General features: G+C 51.3%; 1 protein-coding gene across 1 annotated transcript; it reads right to left on the reverse strand.

The window, feature by feature from the left end:
- Window positions 1-3,858: 3,858 nt before the first annotated feature.
- SIX6 (SIX homeobox 6) lies at window positions 3,859-6,149 on the reverse strand. The gene is made up of 2 exons (XM_063397378.1): window positions 5,479-6,149; window positions 3,859-4,344 (listed from the first exon to the last, which is right to left on the reverse strand). The coding sequence occupies exons 1-2, from the start codon at window positions 6,048-6,050 to the stop codon at window positions 4,176-4,178; spliced, it is 741 nt and encodes a 246-aa protein (XP_063253448.1). The 5' UTR covers window positions 6,051-6,149; the 3' UTR covers window positions 3,859-4,175.
- Between the last annotated feature and the right edge of the window lie 9,696 nt (window positions 6,150-15,845).

Genomic DNA, 15,845 nt, shown 5'->3' on the forward strand with positions numbered 1-15,845 from the left:
TTGTGCAGGAGCCCTCCCAGCTGAGAGAAGTGCTGTGGGTGGTGCAATATTCAGCAGACTTCCAGACACCCCCTTTTTCTGTTCTGCAAAGAAAACACCTTGGGTACACAAGGGGCAAAAGCAGTGGCAGAACAAATAGGGAACAGTCCCTTTTGTGGGACTGGGCTGTGGGATGAGGATGGGATGAAGGCTCTGCAAGGGCTGTGCAAGCTGGACCATAAGGATGGGTGTGCAGGGAGCACCCGCAGGGACCAGGCAGCAGCTGGGCCAGTACCCCCGCCATGGAGAGCCTGGTGTGGCCTTTCCAGGGTTCTTGCATCCCCCAGCCCTCCCTCCAACCCAATTTCCACCGCAAGCAGCAGCAGTCCTCCTCTGCAGTGTGGGACTGGGACAATGCTCCCTGGATAAGTGGCCTTCTGTCCTACTGCTGCACCAGATCCAGGCTCTCTTCCCAACCTGCAAGCTTTTTTTTTTTTTTTTTTTTTTTTTTTTTTTTTTTTTTTTTTTTTTTTTTCTTTTCTTCTTTTCTTTTCTTTTTTTCTTTTTTTCTTTTTTTTTCTTTTCTTTTTTTTCTTTTTTTTCTTTTTTTTCTTTCTTTTTTTTCTTTTTTTTCTTTTCTTTTTTTTCTTTTTTTTCTTTCTTTTTTTTTCTTTTTTTTCTTTCTTTTTTTTTCTTTTTTTTTGGGATGGGGTGTTTGTTTGCTTGTTGTTTTGGGATTTTTGGGGGGGTTTTTTGTTGGTTTTTTTGGTTTTTTTGTTTTGTTTTCTTTTTTGTGGTTTTTTTCTGTTTTTGGTTTTTGGTTTTTGGTTTGGGGTGGGTTTTTTTGGTTGTTTAATTTTTTTGGTTGTTGTTGCAAGGTGGGGTTTGGGGGGTTTTTTGGTGATTTTTTGTTTTTGGTTTTGGTTTTTTTGGGTTTTGTAGGTTTGTTTTGTTTTGTTTTGATTTGTTTTCTCTTGCAAAATCAATTTATGGACAGCTCACTCATTTTTTTCCCCCTTGCAAACTTATTAGGTATTCAGTCCCGGCTAGCACTCGCAAGCATCCTTTGTCCCAGGGAGGGCTGGAGACCCCTTCATTAGCAGTGATTACCTCTGAGCAGTTTGACAGCCTCCCAGGCCGCTTACAAGACTTTCCCATTCAGCCCTGCCCGGGGCTGCCCCGATTCTCAAAAGAAACGGAAATATTCAAACATTTCTCCCCCCTTCCTAGCTGAAGAGAGGAAAAGCTGTTTCTCTTCTCCGCCTTCCCCATTCACTTCACTTTTGATACAATATTTTTCTTCTTTGTTAAACCGCAGAGAGAGGGGTCAAGGCAGACTTTTTAGTGACCCTTTTCGGAGCGTTTTGTTTAATGTAAATACAAGCTCCTTCACTCTTATCCATTTATAATTATTATTAGTTTTAAAACAACCAGAGGCTCGGGAGGGCGACGGCTTGGGCTGATCTTTAGGGGAGAAAAAAATGCTGAAAAAGCCAGGGGACGGACATTCACTTTCAATAAGGGAAGATAAAGGGCAGCTGGAAAAAAAACAAACGGGGGGACGGGGTGGGGAAAACGCGGTTTGTTTTTTTTATTTTGGGTCTTATTGGTCGAACTAAAGGCGCCGGCGCAGCCCCATGGCCCCTGCAGAGCTCCGGCGGGAGAAGCGGAGCAGGGACACGCTCGGTTCTCGCGTTCTCCCACAGCGAGCAAGGCCGGGCAGCGGGGCTGCTCTTCCCAAGGGGGCTCCGCGCTCCTTTCCCCGCCCCGGCCGCTCTTTCCGAAGGGCTTGGTTTGTGTTCTTGCCTCCAGCATCCGCGGGAGGGTCCCTGCACTGCCCACTCGGGAGATCCCGCATCCTGCATGACACTCAAACCCTTTGTCAATAGAGACAATATCAAAGAGACAATATCATCCCCGCTGCCCAGTGAATAAATTCCAGGTGGTTTTTTAGTTGGAAGGAAATCCCACGTTACCAGACGCTGAGCGCATGTGCTCTCCGCTCTCTTTAGATCTTTAATTCCCCACAATAAGCGCTGCTACTCTGCCTGCAGAAGCCGACCGAGAAATTGAATCCAATTCACCGATTTCCCGGGGAAGAAAAGAAATAAAGAAAGAACACGATGTATTTCAGCAGATTCCGTTTTGATGGCGAACGCCGCTTTTGCTCCCAAAACAACCTGATGGGTGGGAAGGGCTGCCTATCAGCGAACCCCAAACCCAAGGCAAAACCCCACGCGTCCTTTGAGGCTTAAACAGCACAGCAGGGCTCTTCTTGCACGGCTTAAATCCGGTGGGGTTCAGGAGGCAACAAACCTCAGGGTTTGGGGTGCAAAGTGCGCTCCGGACCCTCCCACAGGTGGGTACCCCAAAGGCAGGTGGAGACTCCTACTCTGCCCTCGCTCCCCGCCCTGCGATCCGACCCTCCCGCGCTCCTAAAATGTGAATTATTTGCCTGTTACACCTCACCAGGGATAGGGCTGCCTGTAAATTGACTTGAAAAAAAACAGCTAAAAAATTCCTGCTACGTCCCCCATCCCTGGAATAGTCTGTAAGGAAAACCAAGGCACATGCATTCGGGGACGGAACGCAGATTTAGGCATGGGGAGTGTAAACGCCTTGAATCCGGGTTTTAAATTCAAACTTAGGCAGAGAGGGGGAAATCATCTCCGAGACGGGAATATACCTCCCGATAAAAGGGAGGAGGACTGAATTAAACTACCACGGAGCTGAAACGCCCCTGTGCCCCCCCGGCCGCTGCCCTTGCAGGCAGCCGGAGCCGAGCGGGAGCCGGGGCATCTCCCGCTCCCAGCGCTGCTCGGCTTCCCCCGGTGCCAGGCTTCGGCTGCTAAATAAAACGAGCCGAGCAATCAGCTTACCGGGGAGGCATCTCTCTGAGGACAGGGAAGTAAACGCGATGAGACCGAGAAGACAAAAAAAGCACAGCTCAGGCGATTTAAAGATCAATGTCAAATTGTATAATATAAAATCCTTCTGCTGGGGAAAAAAGCTTAGCACGCTTCTTGGACCTGGCGTTTGGTCTCCTCCGGCAAAAGCGCCGCAAAACAAAGCGAGGGAGGCGGATGGTGGGGACAGCCACGGGCACATCGCAGGGGTCACGATTTGGGGTGATTTCGCCCCCGTATTGGCCTTTCACTGCCATGGAGAACTGTTAATTCCCCATCTTCTCCTTGCCTTTGCCAGGTGAGGGAGGAAGCCTAGCTTCCCCGGCGGGGCTGTGCCCCAACCATGCCTCTCCATAATATTATCTTTTTCATTTTTTCCCCCCTCGTTCCTCTCAGAAAGTTCGCCTCCGATAATCCCCAAAGATTCAACCCTCGGGAGAAAAGCAGCAGCGGCGATGCCGCCTCCTTCCCTTCCTCGGGCACCCGCATCCCCCGCCAGCCCCGTTCCCGCTCCTCTCGCCTCATCCCGGCTCCTCCCGGCTCCCTGCCTGGCACGGACATCACCCCCGGTCCCGAGGACCGGCCGGTTCGGTTCCTGCCGAGCTGCTGCTGAAATACCCGTGGCCTCGGAGATCTGCTCTGCGGAAACCGGCGGGCTTGAGAGCGACACCGTCATTTCAAAGCAGATGCGAGGGTCGTTCACCAAATATTTTATTATGGTTTTAGGCTGCTTCATACAGTTTCGTCCTGCACATGCTCTACAAGTCACCTGTGCACATAGAGAACAAGCCAAAAATAATAATAATAATTAATAATAATAATAGAAAAAATCTACCATAGCAATCCCTTAAATAAGTAAATAAACATTATATATATATATGTAAAAAACCCTTTAAAGTAAAGCAAAACCAACCAAAAGAACAGCGTCTTTTCAACATGAAACAACCCCGCGGGATAAGGGCAGGGGCTCAGACATTTTGCAACTTGGCATTAATATTTTTTAATTTTTTTTTTTTTTAATTTTACGTTTCCTCGACTTTCTTTAATTATTTCTTTTTAGGCATCAATTCTGCAAATCCTTCAAAATAAAGGCGACAACGATTTTAATTACGTTTTTCAATGCAGTCTGCTGCGGGGCTGGGAGGGAGGCGCGGGCGGGCGGCCGGGGAGGGCCCCGTACCCCGCGTTGGGCGCCCGCGCCGGGCGCTGCCAGCCCCGCTGCTCCGGCCGTGTGTGCAGGCACCGGTGAGCCGGGCCTGCCGCTGCCCCCGCTTTGCCGTGGCGGTGGTGTCAGATGTCACATTCACTGTCGCTGGAAGTGATGGAGATGGCGGAGGTGGCCGCTTTGCTGGAGAGGCTGGCTGCGGGGCTGGAGGCGGCCCCCACCGCCTCCCCGCCGCTCTCCTCCTCCGCTTGCAGCGAGCGCACCGAGCCCTGCGTTAGGACCTGCTGCTGTAGCCTGCAAGGAAGCGGCACACACAGCATCACCGCCCGCCCTGCGCACCCCGGCACCCTCCGGCAGCCCCCGGTGTCCCCTCCAGGGGCTCCCCCGACCCGCTGCCCCCGACCTCCGGCTCTCACCAGTTATACCAGTGACAGCAGAGAGGAGAAGCTGGCTATATCCAGTTCCTCAGCTCTGAGAAAGCGGTGCCCACCGCAGGGTCAGCCCCGCTCCTCGGCTGTCACACCCAGGGAAAGGCTGTCCCACCCTCCGCAGGCTGCCCCCAACCCGGGCCTCGTCTTAAGGGTCAGTAATGCCCTGCAGCAGCTCCCAGGCGCGTCTCCCGTCCAGTAGGCCTTACATCTTCCCTTAGCTGATAAAAAAGGACTCCGGGTGACAGTAGCCACGTCCCCGAGGTGTGACAGCCCGGCTGAGGGGTGAGAAGGGGAATTTTCCCCACCCCGGGATCCTGGGGAGGGGATAAAGGGGTAACTCTGCTCCCTCCCCTGCTTGCTGGGGCGTCTGCTTGTGTCACTAGTGTTGGGATAACACTGCTCATTTAGAGCCGTGATTTTGTTCTGTAACATTTATATATATATATATACGCTGTATTTCTATTATATATTTACATATAAAAAATAGAAACAAGAACAACATCCCAAGGAATGTTCCCGGATGGCTCCGGTGGAGGAACAAGGCACGGCGGCTGCGGCAGGGCCTGCAGAGGGCATGGCCGGCTCTTCTCAGGATGGACATATCTCAAACCGGTATTTATATGTCCGGGCAAAACTTTGAAGGGGGTTTGTCTCCGCTCAGCCCCTGAACACGGCCCTTCTACCGCCAGCTCCAGCCGGTGGCTCCCGGAGCCCTCTCTCCTGCTCCCCCTGTCCCGCTTCCCCACAGGGCAGCCTAGAGAGAGCCCAGGGCGGGGATCCTCCCCTATTAAATCCAAGTAATTAAAAAGCCTTAGCGCTTTCCCGCTGCTCCTGCTTTATCTCACTGCATTTCCCGGGGAGAAATCTCCCGGGCTCGTTTTCCCCATCCTCTGCCGGCAGCCTCGCACCGCCTCCCCGCAGCCTCCGGCCTCGGCGGGCGGGGGCGAAGCCTCCCCAAGGGGGAACCTGGGTCCCGACGGGAAGGGCAGCACCTTACCTGTTCTTAGCGGCTGCTGCTCTGTCCCTTTGCCGGCGGTTTTTGAACCAGTTGCCCACTTGCGTGGGGGTAAGTCCCGTAGCCTGAGCCAGTTCCCGCTTTTTGCTGGGGTTGGGGTAAGGGTCCTGCAGGTACCACTCCCGCAGCAAATGCCTCGTCCGCTCCTTGAAGCAATGTGTCTTCTGCTCGCCGTCCCAGATGGTGCGGGGCAGCGGGAACTTCTTCCTCACCCGGTACTTGTCCACCGGTCCCAGGGGTCGGCCCCGCAGCTTCTCCGCCTCCTGGTAATGCGCTTCCAGCCAGAGGGCTTGTAGTTTGGCGTGGGACTCCTTGGTGAACTTGTGGTTCTCCAGGATGTGGTAGAGCTCCCGGTAGTTCCCCGTGTGGAAGGCCACGATGGCCCGGGCTCTCAGCACCGACTCGTTCTTGTTGAGCGCCTCGCAGGCCGCGGGGGCCACGGGCAGGGACCAGAGGAAGCGCCCCAGGCGCTCGATGTCCCCGCTCTCCTCCAGGGTCTCGCATACCCCGGCCACCTGCTGCGGGCTGAAATTGAGGATGGGCAGCTGGAACATGGAGGCGGCGCCGGGCTCCGCTCCGCGCTCCGCGCACCCGCGGCGATGCCCGCCGCCACCGCGCACAGCCCCGCGGCGGGGAAGGGGCAGCGGCCCCGGGCCGCCCCTCGCTCCGCTGCTGCCTCCGCCGGCACCGGCGGAGCTGCCGCGGGAGGGACGGCGGAGGGCGGAGAGGCGATGGGGACCGCTCGGCAGCTCCGGCGACTGGGGGCGGTGGGCAGGGGCGAGGCGGAGGAGGATGGAGCAGGGAGGGAGGGCGGGCGGGGGGGAGGGAGGGAAAGAGAGAGAGAAAAAAAAAAAAAAAAAGGAGGGAAAAAAAAAAAGAAAAGAAAAGGAAACCAGAAAAGGCACAAGCACAGCTCCCCGTCGCCGCCGCGCTGCTGCGGGAACGGCTGATTTGCTGCGGGCTCGGCAGATTGGCTCCCGGGTTTCCATGGCGGGGCTGCCACTCACTGTCAGCCGCTGCCAATCACGGCGGAAGGCTCCGCTCCGCCCCGCTCCCCGCCCCGCTCCCCGCGGCTCCCCGGCCGCTCCCCGGGGACCGCGACCCCGCCGCCCTGCCCCGCCGACCCGGGCAGGGCAGAGCAGCCCTGCCGCCCCGGGGAAGGCAGGCGGAGGGGAGGGAGGGGGGCTCCCGCTTCAGGGTGCTGGCGGCAGGTTGGACGGAGTGGTCCCAGCAATAGGACGGCAGGGAGCCCCACATCCTTCCCGGTAAAGCCGCGGGGTCCTGCCCGGTGATGCCCGCACGGAGCTCCGCGCACCTGCGGGCGGAGAGGGGGATAAGGCAGAGCTGAAAAATAAGATTTAAAAAAAATTGGCTGCTCAACAGTGACAGTGATGCTGGGAGTGCCACTGACAATGGATGCACCGGGAGGACAGCAGGAACCGCCGAGATTTAGGGAAAACTCTCCCCTTTCCCCCTGTAGGTGACTTCCCATTTCGATTAAGACAAGCAATTATCTGCAAAGAGCCCACAGCCCTTCCCCGTTCAACCAAAGCGTTACTTTTTATTTCTATTTTTTTTTTTTTTACATTTAAATCCCTTATTGTTTTCGGCTGAATGATCCTGAACAGACGCCGAGAATAGTCGCGAGGAGTGAGAAGTCATTTGTAGGTCAGGAAAGCGACTTAAAGCAGATTTCGGGAATCTTTTGAAATATCGATCACCTCGCAGTAATCATTCCCCGTGGGTTTTTTCGCCCCTCGGTGCCCTAAGAGAGCGGGGCTGGGTGCGAGGTGAGCCCCGGCCGCCCCTTCGGATGAGCGGGGCCAACTCCAAACATCTCGGGGTAGGATGCAGTCACTTTCTGAGCTGCGAGGATACGATTTATTTTCCATAGAGAACGGGAGGATGATCAAGAAGCCACTCTTTATTCTACAAATAGCTGCTCAGTGGTAATTTCTTCCCAGGAATATTAGGAGCTGTGGTCAGAAAGGCAGCATATATTTTGAATTAAGCTCAATATGTTCTCCCCTCTGCTCTTTGCAATGTATTTTTTCTAGAATGCTTGTCAAAAAAATCCCTTCTTAATTTGATGTCTTGTTATTGTCTCTCTCCCCCCTTTATTCTTTTTTTTCCCCTATTGTTTTTGTTTTTCTTTCTTTCCTTCTTTAAAAAAGCTCCTTTGCTAGTTGCCCGTAGACCGAAATTAAACAGATTTACATTTTCTCCAATCATTTCTCCGCAGAAATGGAGCTGGACTGAGGCTCGCCGTCTTTTCTTTAGTATCAAGTACAATTTGTCTTTTGCTTGTGAAGATTTGGTAAATCAGAAGGCAGATAGATAGCGCAGATGGTCGGAGGTGTCGGGTCAGATTATGGTACGCCTCAGTACAGTGCTAAGCTCATTCTGACGGAAAACCCTGATATTATTTTCACAGATCTACACAGTTCACTTGAAAAAAACCCTTCGAGCCATTTACATCATTTATGTGAGGCTCACAGCTAGCGGGATGGAAAAGCTTTCAATACTGCTCATTTTCATAAAACCCGACAGAGCTAGGGAGACATAAAAGCGCACACAAAACTCACGAGTTCAGAGGCACTCCAGAGAAACTTAAAAAAAATAAAAGAAGTGACTTTTCAGCTTCACCTTCACCCAGGTTTGCTTTGCCGGTCTGTTCAGGGGGAAAACAAAGCGGGGAGAAAAAAATAGAGAAGAAAACATAATCTATAAATATTGCTGAGAGTCCTCTTCCAGCCTTCCATTCCAGCACTGTCCTCTCCGTTAGGGAAAAGCAATAATTTGACCAAGCCAACGAAAGATCCCAAATAACCTTTTCGGGCAGGAATTTAAAAAGCCTCCAGACCTCCTCGGTATGAGCATCGGGCTTCCCCAGCGAGCGGGTGAGAAGGCGGCGACCTCGGCGGCTCCCGGCGCGTCCCCGCGGGCAGGAGCTGCCCCATCGCCCCCAGCCCACCCCGCCGAGCCCCGGCAGCGTCCCGGGACGGGGCTGATGGAGAAAAACCTCTGCTGGGAGAGACGTGGAAGGATAGAAAACCTGTATTAATGGGTAGCTAATTTAGAACGGCCAGATGATGATGGTGATGATGATTACTAATATTACTGAAAGGTGGTTTCTTTTCTTTCTTTTTTCTATTTCTTAAAATTATACACATGATCTGGCGAGGGAGTTACTGGGCTGCAGCCTAATGACCGTGAACAGAGCGAGACAGGCTCCGTAATGAAAGCCAGGACTGTAGGCTAAAGAAATGAATCCTCATTAAGCGCGGCTCGCAGGGGCGAGGGGCTGTCCCCCAGGTCCCCAGCCTTTGTTCCCCAGAAACCGGCCCGGATGGGGCGATGCTGGCAGCACGCTGGGAGGGGAGAGGAAGAGAAAGAAAAGCGACACCGAAATGGACCCAGGAACCTTGTGTTAACCACTTAAAGGGTCACCCAAGGCGGAAAACCAGCCCAGTTCCAGTAGTTTTGCACCCTCTCCAGCAGGGAACGATGGGTTCTGGTTTTGGGAAGTGGCACGGTCCGGAGTGACTGGATTGTCCCCGTTTGGGAAAGGTTCTTGGGGCTCCTTGCTTTGAGCCACCAGGGCCGAGAGAGATCAGCTTCAAGGGGGCCTCTCCATCCCTTTCCCAGCTCTGGGAATTTTATCCATGGCCGGTACCACAACAGGTTCCCCGTTGCCCCGCAGCTCCGCAAGAGCTCTACCGCCAGCCCGGGCCGGGTTTTGCCTCCGGAGCTCGACCCTCGGCGATCGCAGCGACCCCAGGAGCGACCCCATCCCCGTGGGACGCCGAGATTCCTGCGGTGCCCGAGCCCCTGGCTCAGCCCCCGTGTCTTATTAAAGCTCCGGGCCAGCCTGGGGGGCACTTGGCTGTTTCCTCTACTTTTCGGCCCTTTCCTCCATTTTCTTCTTTCCCCCTCCCTCCTCTCATATAATAGAAACACTGCTCTTGACATTAATAGCAGGCAATGATTACTATTTTTATTTAGGTGACAACTTTGACCCTTGCTACAGGTAGCTGAATGAGTTAACACTGCAGAGACAAACCCACTGGAGAACAAGAAATAAAATTGTACATGAAAAAATATTTATCAAAAATATGATCAGACATCTCTAGCATTTCGACGGCCTGCATGGACATGGGGGTTCTGGCCTCAGGATAGGAAATATTCCCTTCTCCTTAGAGCCTTAAAGCAAAAATACGCTGAGAAACGTATCTATATCTCAGCATTGGTATTTGTCAGCTGTCCTGGGCCCTAGAATCTCAGTCACTGGGGATTATTAGCCAGACGGAGCTTCCAAACGCAGCAGAGGTGCGAATACATTTTTAAAGCCCTTGATTAGCATTAAAGGAGTGTACTAAAAAATACCCTCGGGAAGGAGAAGCCTCACATTAAAGTCTCGTGGGATTGTCAAGAGATGAGGGAGTTCATTAAGGGATGCTGACCGGCAGAACTGGAGCGCAGGCAGTCCCTCGGGCGGATATCTGGGAATCCAGCCGGGATTTCCCGGCCTTGGCTGGGTCTCGGCAGGGCCCGGGCTGGTACCGTGGAGCGCTGCGGGACTGGCTGGGCTGGAGCTCGCAGGAGGCTCCCTGTCCTGCCCCGGCTGGCTCTTACCCCGCTCCCTCGGAGCAGGCGGGGGATGCTCAGCCCGAGGGCAGTGCCCGCTGCCGCGGATAGAAAAGGTTACTGGAAATGTCAGCCCTCCTCGGGGAGCGGGGACGGAGTTTTCGGGAGCGTTTCCCACCGAGCCATCCCGGAGCTTTGATGGAGAACCTCAAGCTCAGGATGCTGGAGTGGGGGATGCTTGGTGAGGAAACGACCTGAGTTTCCATGTGTTACACGTGCTTGCCTTATTATTGTTAAGAGTGCCATAGTTGTTGAAACAACAGCTATCAATCGTTCCATTTCTTCCTAAAAATGAAGTTACATTTAAAGCTGTAATCTGCTTAATATTAAAGAGAGTGGGCAGGTTGGATCCGCACGTAAGCTCCTGATACCTGTTGAAGCACCCACTTTCTACTCTCACACAATATACTCATTAAATCTTTGTTCTTCAGTGTGTTGTTAGAATTACTTGCCAAAAGAAGTATCAGGCCGTGGTTGGTATATTTGAAGTTAAAATAAAGATGCACGGAAAACTCAAAATGTCTAAATTATTTTGATATTGGAAAGGGAAGACTTGTACAGGCCCCTGGTCAAGGCAATGACTGCAGACAGAAAGGATCTACCGCCCAAGGTTGAACTTTAATTTTCTTTCGAGTGTAGCTATCAACCTGGTTTTAAAGTTTCAAATCCTTTGGGATTTGTTTGGCTGCTGCCCTCACCTGCAGGTGAATACACACACTGCCAAATCTCCTTCTACAATGAAATGTTCCTGTACAATCTTCAATCTGCTTCCATCAGGATTTCATTGAAAATTTCAACAAAAGCAACAAAATCACAAAGTATTCAAATAGATTTTTTTTGATTGATGGTGTTTTTCTCCCCCATTAAGTCTCTCCTCTCCTCTCCTCTCCTCTCCTCTCCTCTCCTCTCCTCTCCTCTCCTCTCCTCTCCTCTCCTCTCCTCTCCTCTCCTCTCCTCTCCTCTCCTCTCCTCTCCTCTCCTCTCCTCTCCTCTCCTCTCCTCTCCTCTCCTCTCCTCTCCTCTCCTCTCCTCTCCTCTCCTCTCCGAACCTCTCCGAACCTCTCCGAACCTCTCCGAACCTCTCCGAACCTCTCCGAACCTCTCCGAACCTCTCCTCTCCGAACCTCTCCGAACCTCTCCGAACCTCTCCCTCTCTTATTTTACATTCAAGTCCTTTACGTATTACAACTTCTCCCAGGATGAGGACGAGAGTTGTCATGAAAACATTTACATAGCAGAAAGCAGGAATTAGGACAATTCGCGGGTTTGGGGGAGGTGAAGAACCACGATCAGATATTCTGCGGTGTCCAAATGTTTCTGGGGCTGAGTCTGGGAGAAATCCTGTGTCCCGTGTGGCACTGAGCTGGACTCCAGCTCCTCATGGAGGCGACTCGCTGTGGTTGAAAGCTGCTCAGGAATTGGGGTCCCTCTTTTCTTGGGAGCTTTGGGTACCATGTGGGAGTCAGGCACCACCCTGGGCTTGGAAACAGATTTGGGGCCATGGCTGAAGGTGAACATCTGCCTGGGCTCCAGCATTACAGCGCTGCTTCAAGGAGAAAATTCATCCCGGAGTAGCTTCATGAGGACTGGAACCTTCCATCCCGTATCCCGATAAATCAGGCAGCGACACTTCCCTGCTTTCTCCTGCTATTTAGCCGGGTGTCTCCAGAGACCTTCCCAAACTCGATCATAGTGCTAGCGGCACTGGGCTCCCTGTGCTCTCTGCGGGGCAAGAGAAAACAAACAAGTCAGAAGCAGCGGAATACAAAATTACCCTTTTTGCAGCTTCAGAAGGCGGTTTGGTGTTTTGGTGGTTTTTTGTTTGTTTGTTTGTTTTTGGTGGGTACAGAGCGATAACCTCGGCTTGGGAGTTCTTACAATAAATAGATGGGTAAAGGAGCTCCCGGACCCTGCCAAGCCCCGGTGGGAACAGGAGCCAGGGGAATTAACCGGGAAGTCCCTGCCGGCTTTATCCAAAGCCTATGGAACTGACTGACCACATTCCAGGTGAACTGGGGTCTGTGGGAACCTCACCTCCCTTGGCACCGCTACTTAAATTACCGGGACATGGCGAGGTGTTAATGAGCGTCATTGAAATTACCAGCTACTCTGCTGTTAAATTCTTATTTCGAGAAGTTTAGAGGGTCTCTAACGAATTGCTTAAGGCAGGACAAAGCTTCGAAGCCATTTCTCCTTGGGAAAATATTTAATGTTTTTGGAAGACAGAGTGGCAAATGCAGAGCCCCAGGGGCATCTAGGAATTCGAGTGTCCCTAGGGAGCAGGGCAAGGAGGCGGCTCTCACCCTCCGGGACAGTCAGAGAGATTGGCAGATGTTCCTGCAAAGGACACAGCCTCACCACGGAGCAGAGGCCGCAGATATCTACCTTGCAAAAGAACATGCCTATTTCCAGATCCCTCTCTTTTTTATTTCCCATCCTCATGTCTGACTTGAAGCCAGGTAAATCAGCTATTTCTCTCTGAAGCTGCATTTCTTGGTTGAATTGACTGTTCTGAAAGCCGCACCTCATCTGACTGACGCCTGGGGTACAGCTGGCAGAGAGAATTTTCTCCCTCTTCAGTCCTGTTTCCATTTCTCTATCCTTTCTTTCATCTGCTGATGTTTTCTTCTTCCTCCAGCTTGTACCCTACCCCCCAATTTATTTTCCTTTGCTTATTAATAACCTTAAATCCATCCTCTGCCTCAGTAATCCCAATTGGGAGTAAAAAACAAAAAAAAATGTAGAGGGAAGCATCACGTTCTAGTTTCTTGCACGCCCGGGCTGTGCATTTTTTCCTTGTAATGCTACACTTCCATAAACAAATGCATGCACACAATTTTGTGAGCACAACTTGTGTTGAGGCAAGCGGCGGCATCCCGCAGCATCCTTAGTGTGAAGCACCGCTCCGGGATGAGAAGGGAGATGCTTTAATGCCTTTTTAAACTATCTGAGGGCCGGGCCCGTGAGGGATTGAGAAGAGGATTTAGGCTGATTTCCACTAGCTGTGTCAGCAACACGAGTGGGATCTGGCGGGTTGGATAAAACAAGTTACACTCTGCAGCTCCTTATTTTTGTGCCACATCCCGGAGCGTGTACGTGTGTAATTAACCCCCAGCAGGCTTCCAGACCATGTCCCCTTCTAGAGGCGCTGCCTCCTCTCCCCGCCCGGCCACCGCCCGCCTGCGCGCTGCCCCCGGTAGATGGAGCATCCTCATCGCTTTTCGCCCTCAGAAATGTTGGTCTTTCCCTCATAAGTCCCACTGCTCAGGCAAACGGGTGGTTTGGGGAGCACATTGCGCCCCGCCGATGCGTCCCTGGGGGAGCGGCCGCTGGCGATAAGCCCGTCCGGCTGGCGCTGAGGTTGCTCCGCTGGGCGAACGGGCTCAGCCCCTTCTCCCGACCGCCCGAGCTGCTTCGGGCTTGCCCGACTACCCCGGCTCCCGGCAGGCCGGGCACGGAGCGCGGCGGGCAGGTGGCACCTGCCGCCCTTCCGCACCCTTCGGCGGGGCTGAGGTGCCTGAGGGGACGCGGGGCTTGACCCGCGGGGCGTGGCTGGCGCTGAGGGGCAGCGTCCGGCGGTGAGGGGGGCTCTGGCTCCTTCGTCCTTGGGTGAGTCTCTGGACGGCTCCTCGCCCTTTCGCTTGTGGCAGCGCCCGAGACGATGCGGGGCCGCCACGTTCTGGTTCTTTCCCAGTGCTGGTGGCCCCCCAGAGGCAGAGGGTCCCTGAGCGCCCCCGCCCCGCTCTCCTCCCTGAGGGACTCGGCCCCGTTTCCCACGCCGCCATTTTGTGGCGCTCTTCTGCCGCCCCAGTGGTGTCCCACAGGATGGGGGGGTTCTCCCCAATGTTTTCTCTTTTGACAAAAATAGTTTTAATTTTTATATCCCAGGACTTTAGGGAATAATCTGCAGTTTGGTATGTGCCGGAGTAAGTAAAATGCGGCAATCCAGTGGGTGCTTGGTTCAGGTCTCCTCACGAGGTTCAGGTCTTCTCCAGGGTTTTCTACAACTGTGTGGTAAAAGAAGGGCAGAGGAGCATGAACAACACGATAAGAGGCACATTTTTATTTTATTTTATCAACAGAGATAAAAAAAGTCACGAAATGTAAGCTCTTCTAAATTTCAAGAAGAGTCAAGCAACCAGTCTCTTTATAGTCATAAACAGTAATGAATAGCACGGGAGAAGCACAGGTTTGCTCTCAAAAGAGCCTCCCTAAAATGAAAATTATTCATATAGAGCCAACTGAAATTAATACTGTTTCACAGCTTACAACTGGTAGAATCGTGATGTGGATTTTAAGGAAGATATTTACCTCACAGGTTATGGGTATTTTCCACCTTTTAATGAAGAACCTGGCTGTTGCCAGATGGGTTACTGAGAAATGGCATTTTAAATGTTAGTGCTATAAAGGCTTGAAACCACATCAGGCTGTCTGCTTGTGGGTTCTGCACCCAATACAATCTTCTAAAACACGAAACTTTATTGCCGAGATTGAATTCCATTTAATTACATTAATGCCGTGCAAAAATGCAGGATGCATAACAATACTTTTCTCCTGGCAGCATTCTGAGTAGCCCCATTAGAAAGAATAGATGCAGTCTAAAGCTGGTTTACCCAGGCGCGTGTGTTACACATTTATCTTTAACAAAAATATCAGCCGCATAGGAGAGTGACCTCTGAATTACTCATCCTGAGTTGGCTGATGCTACTTTTCTGCAATATGTCCAAGAATCAGTCTTTGCTATAGTCATATCCTGAATGACATCAGAAAAGTTTGTTGCAGGCTGGTGTTACCTACTGTTTTAAAAGTCTGCAAACACCGTATATATTACCAGTGCAATTGCACCTCTCAGCCCTTTCTGTATCCTCTTAATTCACAGCATAGAATACCATCTGATATTTGCAGTTACACTACTTCATTTCAACAATACCAGAATAACAAGTATTTTACAAATGCATTATTTCAGAAGCACTGTTTTCTGCAACTTTACCCTTTTTTAAAATTTTATTGTAAAACTACAGTAAAAACTACAATAAAAGAAAAGGAACACTTCAGTTCTCTCTACAAAAGCATTAGTACTCTTCTACAAAAATATTCAAAAGGTAAAATTATTTGTATTTTTCTGTGATAATATAGTAGTCTCTATCTTAATAATATACCGCTATACAGTCTGCTCTATTGATGAACTTTGTATTGTAGTTTAAAAAACAATAAATATTTTTTTTTGCCCAAATATCTTGCAGCTTTTATGGGAAGTTTGAGAAAACCAGCTAATAAACACAGTTAAATTGTTTCTCAGGGACAGCTTTTTAATGCATGCTCCAAACTATTCTTTTAATAGTAAGAAATTACTTAGGATTTTTTTTTCCTCATGGTGTGAGAGCAAAAATATTCTGCCTTGAGGTAGTATTTCCTAGTATTTTTCTTAGTATTTTCAGAAGACTTTTTTTTCACTTGCTACCTGAACTGTTACCAGGAACTAGGATTTCGATCTTTTAAATACATTTGGTAAAACTATTATCTCTTTCTCGGAGTTTTTATCACAGCCTGTGCTAATCCATGCACTTGGATTAGGTGTCCTGATCCTCCCCTAACTCCCTTATGAGACAAATTCATTTCTGTCAAACACCCAGAGTTTTAAACGCTGCCTCCGCCCCTCCCGCTCCTGCAGCCTCAGTGCTGCAGGATGTAGCCTTAATGCC

This window comes from Prinia subflava, chromosome 5 (genome assembly GCF_021018805.1).
Source record: "Prinia subflava isolate CZ2003 ecotype Zambia chromosome 5, Cam_Psub_1.2, whole genome shotgun sequence".
NCBI classification, from domain to species: domain Eukaryota; kingdom Metazoa; phylum Chordata; class Aves; order Passeriformes; family Cisticolidae; genus Prinia; species Prinia subflava.

Excerpts from the sequence above, each read along its gene's own strand:
- SIX6 (XM_063397378.1), bottom strand. The coding sequence starts at position 6,050 with ATGTTCCAGCTGCCCATCCTCAATTTCAGCCCGCAGCAGGTGGCCGGG. Across the intron at positions 4,345-5,478 it reads GCAGCAGCCGCTAAGAACAG|GCTACAGCAGCAGGTCCTAA; the intron begins GTAAGGTGCTGC and ends GCTTCCTTGCAG.